Genomic DNA, 13,524 nt, shown 5'->3' with positions numbered 1-13,524 from the left:
AATCATAAAGTAACAGCCGAGCCTGAAAATGCGAATGAATTTGACGACCATTTTCAAAAATTTTTTATAATTTTAATAAATAAAAGCTTCATAACGAACTATATAGTGACATGAACTTGCTAACTTTCAGAATACTAGCATGGAACAAAATGTGATAATTGCTGTGATAACAGCTGCTTATTATTATTTGAAAATTATTCTAATCGATTCGTTTCTGGAACTATTTGATTCGCGCCCGTTTCACTCTAAAAAATCACTATCCGCACATCTCGTAGGTTGTGGGAGGTCGCATGAATCTAAGGCATCAGTACATAATTATTTCGTTGCATCTTTTTTTGCGCAATAGGCGCGCTGCTTCCCTGTTTGAGCTCTTTTAGCAAGGAACAACCCGCAGCTACGACAACACCGGAGTGCAAACCCAACCTTGTGCATACATTGATTATGCGAGTATGATTCGAGGTATCAATTGCGTAAACGAAGAAATGATTGAACAGAGCAGCTGTGTTTCTATTTCTGTGTTTTCTATTTTCCCTGACTTAGCAATCAATGACAAGAATGGGGGACGTCGGCCCCTGTAACGGGAGACCCAAACTTCACCCCGCAATTAGGTCCTGAATGACCACTCCGTTATGCATCAGACGTGAGGGACCGCTTCGATCCCAACTTGGAGCGCGATGTTACTTCAGTGTCAAGCCGCCGTCTAAAGAGAAGGATAAGGACATCACCGGCGGGTCATCCGGCGCAGAAAAAGACGACTAGCAAGCTGTCATACACTATCGCATACGTACTGACAATGACAACAGGCAACCTTAACTTACCGAATAGGCAGTCCTTGTCGAAATATTTCAAACGAACTGCCCCTGGTGAAGTTGAAGGAATACGTAAAAACGATCGAAAGAGCATCCTTTATGTCGAAATCAATTCACAGAAGATAATGAAAACTCTGAAAGCAATAACTCAGTTGGGAAGTAGCCCTGTTCGCGCATACTTCACGTAGGACAAGGAAGTGACAACAGGCGTCATCTACAAGGTGGACATCGACCTTACAGACCCTGACCTTGGGAAAATGCTGTCATAGTCAGCTCCTGTACTAAGCTTTTAGCGCTTTGGACGGTCCAAACGTGTGAAAGGAGTGTTTTAGTGGGAAAATTTTCCAACACACCTCAAGGTTGACTATGTGAGCTATTCGGTATGTGCTTACACGCGGAGGCTTTTACAATGCCATAAGTGTACGCAATTTATGGAAGAGTGCAGTTTGCAAGGGTACAGAAACATGCAAACGATGTGATGGATCTCATGGAGATTGAATTGCATATATCTTTATTTCCAACAGATTGGGGGAGACAGGGAAGAAAAGCTGCCAATGCAGCTTGAAAAAACACCCTGCCCTCTATGACTACAAGACATGGGCAGCGCGGAGCTGCCCCGTGTTTTTAACAATACAAAAATACACAGTTTTGCAAGAATGCATGAGAAGCGCTTAGTGAAAAGTGAGTAGTTGCGCGTAATGAAGTCACAAAACGTTCCACATATGACAGATGAAAAAAAAACATATATACACATATATATGTAATATAGATGTGAACAAAAAGCTGTAAACTCATCTAATCTGCACTTCTGAAATAGCTGGCCATATAAACATTAATGTTAGTCCCGCCGATTCAGTCGAGAAAATTCTGATGGGGTCAGGGCACATATATCAATGCCAGATTTGTTGTAAGCATTTAAAAGCCTTGGTAAGTTGTTCTTTAGCATTTGTGAGCTGTAATTAGTTCTAAAATGGTGCACAGTCCAGGGTTCCCTGTTTCTTGTGAAACGTGAAGGGACACGTTCTTGTAAACATGATAATTTAACAAGGGATAGATCGCTTTTCCTGTTCATGCAATAAAACTTCTGCAAAAGTCGACACCTATAGATTTCGTGCGCTGTTATAATTTTAAACTTGTCAAATAAATGCTCGGTGTGTGAATCGTACGGAACATTTGCTAGGACGCGTGCTATCCTTTTCTGTTATAAAAATAATTTGTTTAAATTTGTATCAGTTGTAGTGCCCCATACGAGGTGACAATATTTGAGATGAGAGGCGAACAAGGCGTTGTATAATAGTACTTTAACTGATGTAGGAAGAAGGTAACGGTTACGGCTTATTATACCTGCTATCTGACTCAGTTTTTGCGTTACAAATTTTACATGGTCCTTCCATAGCAGCGATGAAGAAAAATACACGCCTAGAATTTTCATGCCTTCTACAAATTCAATCGGAGCATTATTATAGGCTATGCCATGTAGTAAAGGGGAGGTGCTTCTTTTTGGGCGAAACATTATAGCTTTAGTTTGGGTTTAGCTTTAGTTGGTTGGGTTGACACATAAACAGTTTTGCTTAGACCATGTACTGAGTTTCATGAGCACTTCATTTGATGTTGTGATAAGCTCGGTATAAGAACGTGATGTTAGAAATATACTGGTGTCGTCTGCATAAATTAAAAATTTGACATTGAAATGAATATTTACAATAACGTTAACATATAGATTAAAACGCAAAGGACCCAGAATTCTGCCTTGAGGTACTCCAGAAAGTATAAAACTCTCTTGGGACCTGAAATTATTTATCCGTACATATTGGCGTCTATATTGAAGATACGACTTAATAAATTCAAGAGGAAGTCCTCTAACTCCATAAAGATTGAGCTTATGAAAAAGAATATTGTGGCTAATATAATCGAACGCTTTACTAAAATCTACAAGTAAACCGAGAGTTATGAGCTTGTTTTCGAAATTGGTAAGGATATATTCTTTACGATGCAGTAGGGCTAACTCTGTAGACTTGTCTTTTTGAAACCCATACTGAGATTTGCTAGTTAATTTGTGCTTATTACAGAATGAGTTTAAACGTACAAATATTATTTTTTCTAAAGCTTTGGTAAAGATAGGGAGAACAGATATGGGCCGGTAATTATGTATAGCTTGTTGCCTTTCTTATGGAGTACTGTTACCCTCGCACTCTTCATCTTTGCATGAAAAACACCATTTGAGATGCATAAGTTGTATATGTGTGCAAGCAGCTCAGTGATTTTATGTAGCAGAAATTTTACAGGTGTGATTTGTATCCCATCAGGATCAATGCATGACGAGTTTTTAAAACTAGAAAATACTGTATGCACTTCATGAACATCTTTAGGCTGGAAAAAGAACGTGTTTTGATTTGGAGGGAAAGTAAGGTCAGGAAGTTTTGCAGAAGTAACATAGCTATCGCGATACACAAAATGTTAATTAAACGGTTCGACCACTTCCTGCGGTGATAACTTTTGTCCTTTCTAAGAATTTTTTTCTATAGACTCGCTCCTTCTTTGTCGCCCCAATACAAATTCAGGTTATACCAAAGTTTATGGGTCTGAGAGCAAGAAAAAACATCCGGAAATAATATGCATCTTTTGCTTTTCGCAACTCTTTGATTAGTTTAACAATTGCAAAGCTGTTGCTAAGTGTCCGAAATGCTCTGGTGTCCACGACGCAACGTCAAAAGAATTCCCAAAGATCAGGAATAAAAGCGGTATTCTGAAAAAGATGGTCATACCATTCCACACACAAGGAAATGGCAAGGGCTATCCGCCGCCACAGACGCCGTTCACGACACTGGCGCCAAGAAGACCGCAGCACTCCTCGCGTAGAAGGATGCACGGATGCAGTCCAGCCTCCCCAAATCCCTCGTCTGATGAAGAAACACGTGCCTGAAAGCCTTCAGATTCTACAAAAGTGCAAGGAGACTCGACATCGGCCCCGAACACATCGGAGGCTCAGTGGCCCTCGTTACCATCAAGGCCTCCGGGAATGCGCTTATATACGGCTTCTACACGTAATGAAGAGAATGAAAGTACAGATGGTATTGACGTCAACGTTATTCTGAAAAACTTGATGGGCTCAATGCGCAAGATTCTTCCCGGCGGAAATACCCCGAATCTTAAAGCTGCCGTGCAGCTACTTAAAGTACTTGCACCGCTTCTAGTGGGTCTTCACTGAGCAAGTATGGCGATGATCTTTGAAGAATGGATGCATCAATCGATTATTATACAAAGGAATGCTCGAGCTCTGCGTCGTCGTTTGTTGGATTTCCCACAGCGGGTATTTGAGTACCGATTTCCAGCTATTGTTATATTTATTGTTATATCGATTAGTCTTCCCTTATTCTAGATATTTCCAGATGCACCATCCTAACTACCACACATCAAGCAAAGTATGAATTTGTATACGTGAAGACCTGTCCTACTTGAAGCATGACGTCACATCGCATACTAGTAGTCATTACGTACGCCTTACCATAAAACACAAATGGCGCACGTTCTCAGTAATTCAAGGATGAATCCATCCAAGAGCGAGTATCGATTGCTTGCACCTGATGTCTGTGCTTAAAGCTTAGCAAGGTCCGCATATTGTGATTGGTAACATTAACAAACATTATCCTTTGTGGGTTAGCACTGTGATGAATTCTCGTGGCAAAAGTTTGTCCAACTTTATGTGTAGTCAGGGATTAAATCTCCTCACTGACTGGTCTCCTACATTTATTCGTGGCACTTCCCACAGCAGTTGTCCTGAACTAACGTTTGGGTCAAGGAGCCCTTTGTCTTCAACATGTTCGTCGATGCATGTAGAGACTCGTGGCCGTGACCACATCCCAGCTTACATTCAGTTTAGCTTTTTCCGCCGCCCAGCATCACGCCGCATTCGTCTAGATTTTATTTAAGACATCTGTTGAAACTGTTGAAACCACCTCTCAGCGCATGACAGCTCCATGCGAAATAGAGAACATCATTTCCTCTACCCTGTGCGAGAAAATCAGACAAGTTAACGTGCTGAGGTGCAGGTCACCGGTCGACACAGAATTCGAGACGCTTTGTGCAGTCCTTTGCCATTAGGAACGACGATACAGAAGAACCAAGTCACCATCAGACATTTCCAATAGTTGCCGAGCTCTACGACATATTTGTCGACATCACTACAAGCTTAAGCAGAATTCGAGAACGTTCTGTGGATCCCGAGCCCCAAGACAGTCTCTATTTAAGATCTGGCGGGTCATACGAAGTTTCCAGGCAACTCCACAACAGACACCTTTTCCGTGCCATTATTATAGATCAACGCTATACCGAACTGGATGTAGCAGAGGACTACTGTAAACTTATTGTGAAAAAGTCTAAGGCAGCGACTGCATTGCTGGCCATCATCGCGCCCCTGTCACCTGATGAGCGACTCGAAGTACCTTTACGATGCAAGAGCTTGACGTTGCAATTTTTGTTGTCCGACGCTCATCGGCACTAGGAATTGACGGAATCACGTACACTGCACTCTGCCATCCTGGTACTGAAACACGACTTATCCTTTTATCTTTTTGTAATACCACGTAGGAATCGGGAAATGTTCCAGACATGCGGCAATGCACTCGCGTAATAGCGTTGCTTAAACCGAGGACGCCTTCTAGCGAGCTTGGCTCCGATCACCTCAGCCAGCTGCGTCGGCGAAGTAATGGAAAGAATGGTGTTAAGGATGGAGTGGCGCCTAGCGATCAATAATGGTTTCTTGAATTTATGAACGGATTCGCAAGAGGGAGTTTTTCCATTGACAGTGTTGTCGACTTCTTCTCCACTGTTGAACAGAAAAGTAGTGGCCGCCAGTTATTTGGAGCTGCCTTCCTGGATATCAAGGGTGCATACGACAGTGTACGCCACTAAGCAATCTTGATGTACTTGAAGATTTAGGTGCCGGTGGCCGACTATATGCAATAATTGTTAGCTATCTTAGTGGCATCACCGTATATCTGTTGTCAAGTGATGGCGACATCTGCCACTACAATATCCGCCAAGCTATTTCAGAAGGGCGAGTTGTGTGTTCAACTCTCTTCAATGTTACATTGATTCGCCTTGCATCTTCTAGCATCGCCAAGAAAAGCCAACCTACAAGCAGCGCCCCCTACGCGCATTACAAAAGAATCCTGGTGCGACAACTGGGCTGAGAGGGAGAGGGCCACGGGAAGAACGGCGCTCGACACGGAGTGGAATAAACGTTCCTTAGAGTTTTATCCGATTCCATTCTTATCTTGAATAGAGATAACTCCCGTGCCGGGAGTAGACATTACAAACTGGCGACGAGGTTCATCCAATTTTGAGAAGCCCACACGGCACCAGAAGAGGCCAAGAAACAAATCAGCGGACGCCAATCAAGAAAAAAGTCACGCATGATGGAAGCCATGCTGTCGCCCTTCCCGCCATTCAATCCGTACTCGGACCCGACTTCGCTCGCCCAGCGGTGGACGAAATGGCAATCCCGTTTTGACAACTTTCTACTAGCAGCAAACACAAAGAATGCAGACCGCAAACGCGCTATGCTGCTACATTACGCAGGGGATGCGGTGCACGACATTATTCTGACGCTTCCGGATCGAGGCACGGACTATGAAACGGCAGTCGCTAAGCTGAATGCGCATTTCGCACCAAGAAAGAATGCGATCTACGAGAGGGATCTTTTTCGTCAAGCAAAACAAAGCTCCGAAGAAACAGTGTACCAATTTCAAGTCAGACTCATAAAGTTGGTTGCGACATGCGAGGTTGCGAACGAAGAACAAGAAATCGTATTGCAAATGATAGAAGGCACCAATTCAGCTAAGCTGCACCGCAGTGCACTACGAGAGAGCGATGCCACGCTGGAGAAACTAATGGAAATAGGCCGCAACCTGGAGACAGCAGAGTTTCAAGCAACCAGCATGGAAAGCCGCGAGCGCGTCGACCTTGTGCAGAAAGTCACAAAGAAGCAGTGCCGTCGGAATGCGTCTTCGAGCAACCAGTCAGAACACAAGCTGTCGAGCAATCGTCCAGAGAACAAACAAGCTGAGAAGTGCAGATTTTGTGGAGGAGCGTGGCCTCACAACGGAGGGAAATTGAACTGTCCAGCGTGAGGAGCTACATGCCACAAGTGTGAAAAGAAAAACCACTTCGCCAAGTTCTGCAGACAAAGACCTACTGTACACTCCATTGACGTCACGGGCACCCCTACAAGCACTCACCTGATTACAGAAAGCAGTAGTAGCAAAAAAAGAGCAGTGGCTATTCCGTATATTCCATCAGTGTCGCACAGGCTTAAAAAAGTTGCAAGTAGATATGATGTTAATGTTGCTTTCACTGCTCCCAATAAGCTAGGTAAGATATGTGCTGCCGTACAGAATAAAAAGCAGCGGGTAAAAGGCAAAAAACGAACAGATATTTGTCCAGTGAAGCACAATAAGAACAACAGTTTTACTGACTGTCGTATGGGTGTGGTGTATAATATTCCCCTCAGCTGTGGCCACTTCTACGTAGGGCAAACGGGACGGTGTATCGATCACAGGCTAATGGAACATAAAAGGTCGTTAACCAGTGGGTCGCCTTCTAATCTTTCGCTACATTGCGGAGATTGTAACTGCACGCCAGAGTTAGATGAATGTGCGATATTGTACAGGCATAAGAATGAAGATACGCGTCTTATGGTAGAGACATGGCATATCTTTAATGGTGGAAGTGCGTGCGTGAGTCAGCCTTCGATTACTTTACATAAGGAAGAGATTGTGTCTTAACAGTTATCTCTCACGTAGACCGGCACGTGTACCCGACTGACACGTGGTGTTACCATTCCTGAGCATGCGCAGATGAGTTTTGTGTCTTCTTCTTTTTTCCCCTCAGTGCTCCCTTCAGTTGATAGTCGGCGTTCGTGTTGTCCACTTCTATACTCCTGTGTCCTGTCTGCATGCCTCGCTTCTTTCTTGCATAATGACTCACCAGGACACAAGCGTGGAGGATTGCGTCTTTCACGTGCAGAGTCACAGGCAATAATTACCAGTGGTAACAGTCAAAATCAACGACAGACCACTTGAGTTTTGTGTAGACTCTGGAGCAGGTGTCAACGTCATCGGAGAGACAACGTGGCAAAAGCACCTACTGACGATGAAGCTAGAGCACACAACCACAAAGATGGTACCATATGGAGTCAGCCAAAAAATCCCAGTCACGGGAAAGCTCTCTGCAACATTCCGTGCCCTAGAAAAAGTCATCGAAGCGACAGTATACGTCGTAAAAGGGACACATCGATCGCTTCTGAGCTACAAGACAGCTTCTGCTCTCAAGGTCATCACAATACTTCAGGTGGTCACAGAACACAGTAGTGTTGACGCGAAGAAAGAGTTTCCAAAGCAGTTTGGCAAGGTCGGTCGGCTCAAGGACTTTCAAGTCAAGCTGAACATCTCACAAGACGTGTAACCCGTCGTACGACAACACCGTCACATTCCATTCCAGATCCGGACAGCGCTGGAGACCGAGCTCACACGCCTGGAGGAGCTAGACATCATAGAGAAAGTAAGGGGGACCAACACCTTGGGTGTCACCGATCGTCATTGCTCCCAAACGTCATGATCCCAACGCAGTCAGAATGTGTGTCGATATGCGAGAAGCCAACGTGGCTATTGCTAGAGAAGGACACGTGATGCCCACAGTAGAAGATGTTATCAGCATCCTGAACGGAGCCGCCTACTTTTCAAAGCTGGACCTGAAAGAGGGCTACCATCAGCTCGAGCTTGCTGAAGAATCCAGGGTGATAACGACGTTTCCTACACACTGTGGTGTCAGAAGATACACAAGACTATTGTTTGGTGTCAATGCCGCCGCAGAGATTTTTCAAGACGCCATAAGCCAAGTACTTCCGGATGAGGACGAAATCATCAATGTCAGTGACGACATCCTCATCTCTGGACGCACCATAACAGAGCACGACGCAAGACTCCGCCTGGTGTTGAAGCACCTGGAAGATGCCGGGCTGTCTCTGAATGAAAACAAGTGCGTCCTAGGCACTAACAAGCTGAAATTCTTTGGACACGTGTTTTCATCTGCAGGAGTCACTGTGGACCCAGAAAGGGTTAAAGCAGTAGCCAGAATGACAGCACCAAAAACCCCAACCAAGGTTAGAAGCCTCCTCGGCAAGGTAAACTATTGCTCTAGTTTCATTCCTCGCTTAGCCCAGATTGTGGATCCATGGAGGAAGCTCACACATTCCGCCACAGAATTCTGCTGGAACAAAGAGCACCGGAAGGCTCTAGATGACGTGAAGAAAGAAATATCTCGAATGCGCACCCTGGCATACTTCGACAACACAAAAGAGACCCACGTCATCACTGGTGCTGGACCAGAAGGTATAGCGGGAGTGCTGGCTCAAGAAGATCCAAGCGACAAAAGCCGCAGCATTCTGGTGTGCTTCAGCACAGCATCGACACCAACGGAGAGGACAAGCACAAAGCTCTCAGCAAGGCTTGAACGCCTGAGAGTGAGGTTACAGCATTACATCTTCGAGATTGAACACATTGCAGGAAAGAACAACCCTGCAGACTACCTGTCAAGGCATGTACCAACTACCGACAGTGCCGTCCCCAGTGAAGAAGCAAGTGCGATGGAAGAGTATGTCTCCTTTATTGTGGAATCAGCTGTTCCAAAGGCACTGACTTTGCAAGAAATCGAGAAAACGTACGCAGAAGATGCTCAGATGCAGCGTTTGAAAAAGGCTCGGCGAACGAACAACCAAAAGACTTGTGACGACATGTGGAAAAGCGACAGGCTGAAACCTTTTGCTCAAATCCAGGACCAGCTCACAGTTACCAAAAATGACATTGTGCTAAGAGGGACGAGACTGATCATTCCTGAAGGAGCACGAGCCCAAGTCATTAGTCTAGCACACAGAGGTCACCAAGGAATAGTGAAGACCCAACAATTGATTAGCGAAAATGTGTGGTTTCCGGGGATTGATAAGAAAGTAGAGGCGGCTATAAAAGACTGAATCGTGCCAGAGAACCGTGGTTCAACGCAAGACATCACCGCTAATCATGACACCACTTCCAAATGGACTATGGCAGTCTGTGGCAGCAGACTTTGCTGGCCCCCTACCTGGCAACAAGTACGTTCTAGTGGTTGTCGACGAGTACTCGCGTTTTCTTCTGACAGCAACACTCTCCTCGCTAAGTTCAAAATCTGTGACGGAGAAACTAAGCGAAATGTTCACAGTGCACAAAATGTCACAGAACCTAAAGAGAAACAATGGACCTCCCTTCTTCAGGAAGGAGTTTGCAGAGTTCATGAAATCTTGTGGAATTCACCATCATCGCGTCACTCCTCTGTGGCCTGAAGCCAATGGAGAGGTCGAACGATTCATGAGAAACCTTAAAGATGGTGAAGAGTGCTGGTTCTGAGCAGAAAGACTGGCAAGCGGAGCTAAACGAATTCCTTCTAAACTACAGGGCGACATCTCACTCAACAACCGGTTTCACGCCTGCTGAACGGCTGTTTGGACGAATGATCAAAACGAAGCTTCCTGAAGTTCCAGAAAAGCGCATACATGCGAAGCTCGTAGAAACAGACCTAAAGAAGAAGCAAGAAATGAAGGACTACGCTGATGACAGAAAACACGCTGTGCCACGCACAATTCAAATGGGAGATGCAGTACTCCTTAAGCGACACTAGCCTTTGTCCCATGAGGCGGCCTACGAGCCTGTCCCCTACAGGGTGACGAGAATTCAAGGGACAGCTGTAACTGCCGAGCGAGACGGCAGGAGGGTTTTAAGAAAAGCGTCGTTCTTCAAACGTATCAAAGTAGGTCGGCAGCATAGTCCAGAACTCGAAGACTGGGACGACTGCATCACTCCGACAGGTACACCCCGGGTGACAGCACAGAGTCTAGATCGTCTTCACTTGGAAACAACCAACCATCTCAACCGAATGCCGGGCGAAACCCGGATCGTCAAGCCCGCAATACCCAGCCGAAGGTTTTTTTCAGATTTCATCGTCGGCGAAGTGCAGACTGAATAAAAGTCTGGGGGGATGAAGCGTCACCAAGAAAAGCCAACCTACAAGCAGCGCCCCCTACGCGCATTACAGAAGAATCCTGGTGCGACAACTGGGCTGAGAGGGAGAGGGCCACGGGAAGCGCGGCGCTCGACACGGAGAGGAATAAACGTTCCTTTGAGTTTTATCCGATTGCATTCTTATCTTGAATAGACATAACGCCCGCGCTGGGAGCAGACATTACACATCTGAACTTCCTAACCCTTTGAACATTATGAGCGCATATGCGGACGACGTATGCAAATTGCAAATGGGCGTCTGGAGCCACCTGTCCCTATGTGCGTGCTGGCTTCAAAGTGCAGTGACAAACACAGCTAAAGAAGTGCGGCATTATGGTCTCCACATCTCAACCAGAAAATGTTCTGTCATTGCGTTCACGCGGAAATGAATGACCGCGTATACCATTATCGTTTACGGAATAGCGATACCTGCAATAACACATCACAGATTCCTAGCACTATTGGTAAGCTATATACGGTACAGCATGGCGGTGCTGAGTGCGTACGGCGGTGCTGTGTGCTGCATGTGTGCGTACGCTGGAGAGCGTTCAAACTCAAGTACTGCGCACTATGCTCGGGCTTACCACGATGCACGTCAACCAGTGCAGCAATAGCGGAATCTAATGCTTGTCTTATTAGTGTATATTTTCTCTGCAAGACTCTTCGAATGTATCTTCGCGTGTTGACCCGACACAGGCGCCATCCTTTGTCATCACTCCCTGCCATCCAACCAGGTTGAAGTTCTTCAATGCCTATATAGCGCCATAAAATGTTCTAACATACAGATTTTCACCAGCCTGTATTCCGAAAACACCTCCGTGGGTCCGTACCTAAAACTTTTATTACTCTGCACATCCCTGGAATTACAAAAAGAAGTAATCCATTTTATGCATTAGCCTCAAGCAACGTAGACTGTTTCACATTTACGCAGAGTACGGTGATGCTGTGCACGTGTATACCGATAGATCTGTCACACCAAATGCCTCCACGGCTGCGTTCCTTATCCTGCATATGATCATCGCTCGGCGGTTTAACCTAGACCATAAGACAAAATCATTGCCACAGACATTGTTGCTATCCGGGAGGCGCTTAGATTTCTCTACGATGAGCGCCTCCTCGCGCGTGGACAATATTAATCGATTACAAGCCAGCTCTGCAAACCATTGACTATGTCCTCAGATGGGGCCCTTATCATTCAATAGCTCTAGAAATTACAGACTATCGCGACCATGCAAATAGAAATGGCCCCAATATCACCTGTCATTAAATACCTTCACACTGTGCCGTGAAAGGGAGTGAAGAGGCTGACACTGAAGGGAAACCTGCTTTAAATATTGCTTCGGAAGTATGCATTGCCTTCTCACGAACAGATACAGATGCCATTTTCGTTGCGTAATAGACACCTCTACGTTGAAGCACTGGGCCCAGCTAGATCAACGACACAAGCTAGTTAATAAATGCGACTCAGATGTGAAATTCCTTATGCTTCCCAAGCTCAAAAAACCAAGCAAGCATGTTGAAGCGAATTGGCCTTGCTATCCAATTCACCAAACATTATAAGCATTTCATAGGTTGCAGTGACACTATACCAAATTCCGAATACTGCAGGCGGCAGAAACACTTCGATATTTTGCATTTGTCCCGCGTACGCGCAAGAACGACTACAACTGGTCTCATTCATTGAAAACGTCCATAAGAAGCCGCTATCAGACGAGTTTCCTATGGGCCTTTTGCCTAATGCAAAGCGCACAGCCTCAATGAGAAGTACCGCTATAGCCTAAGTCTTCAAGCCACTAGACCAGACGCAACGAGAAGAAAGGGGGTTAACCGAGGGGCCCGATTTTTATTAGTCATATCATAAGAAGCCAACAAACACTGACACCAAGGACAACATAGTGGAAATTACTTGTGCTAATAAATGAAGCAATGAAACGATAAATTAATGAAATTAAAGTGGATGGAAAAACAACTTACCGCTCGTGGCAGAGCACGGAGATGCTGTGCACGTGTATACCGATAGATCATTCACACGGAATGCCTCCACCGCTGCGGTCCTTATCCTGCATATGATCATCGCTCGGCGGTTTAACCTAGACCGTAAGTCAATATCAACTGCCGAAGAACTTGTTGCTATCCGAGAGGCACTTCGATTTCTCTAAGATGAGCGCCTCCTCGGGCTTGGACGATATTACGCGATTAGAAGCCAGCTCTGCAAACCATTGACTATGTCCTCAGATGGGGCCCTCATCATTCAATACCTCTAGAAATTGCAGACTATCGCGACCATGCAAATAGAAATGGCCCTAATATCACCATTCATTGGATACCTTCACACTGTGCCGTGAAAGGGAGTGAACAGGCCGACACTGAAGCGAAACCTGCTATAAATATTGGTTCAGAAGGGCGCATTGCCTTTTCATGAACAGATACAGATGCCCTACTTCGTTGCGCAATACACAACTATACGTTAGAGCACTGGGCCCAGCGAAATCAACGACACAAGCTAGTTCACAAATGGGACTCAGATATGAAATTCATTATGCGTCACAAGCTCAAAAGAAGCCAAACAAACATGCTGACCCGAATTCGCCTTGCTGTCCCATCACCAAGCGTTATAAGCATTTTAT

At 45.3% G+C, this 13,524-nt stretch overlaps 1 protein-coding gene across 1 annotated transcript; it reads left to right on the top strand.

Annotated features, from left to right (window-relative positions):
* Window positions 1-6,226: 6,226 nt before the first annotated feature.
* On the top strand, window positions 6,227-6,940 carry LOC142570685 (uncharacterized). The gene has a single exon (XM_075679034.1). The coding sequence runs from the start codon at window positions 6,227-6,229 to the stop codon at window positions 6,938-6,940; it is 714 nt and encodes a 237-aa protein (XP_075535149.1).
* Window positions 6,941-13,524: the final 6,584 nt, after the last annotated feature.

Source organism: Dermacentor variabilis, chromosome 2, assembly GCF_050947875.1.
Source record: "Dermacentor variabilis isolate Ectoservices chromosome 2, ASM5094787v1, whole genome shotgun sequence".
Lineage (NCBI taxonomy): Eukaryota > Metazoa > Arthropoda > Arachnida > Ixodida > Ixodidae > Dermacentor > Dermacentor variabilis.
Note: the sequence above shows the minus strand (reverse complement) of the source record. Positions and strands in the feature narration are given on the sequence as shown.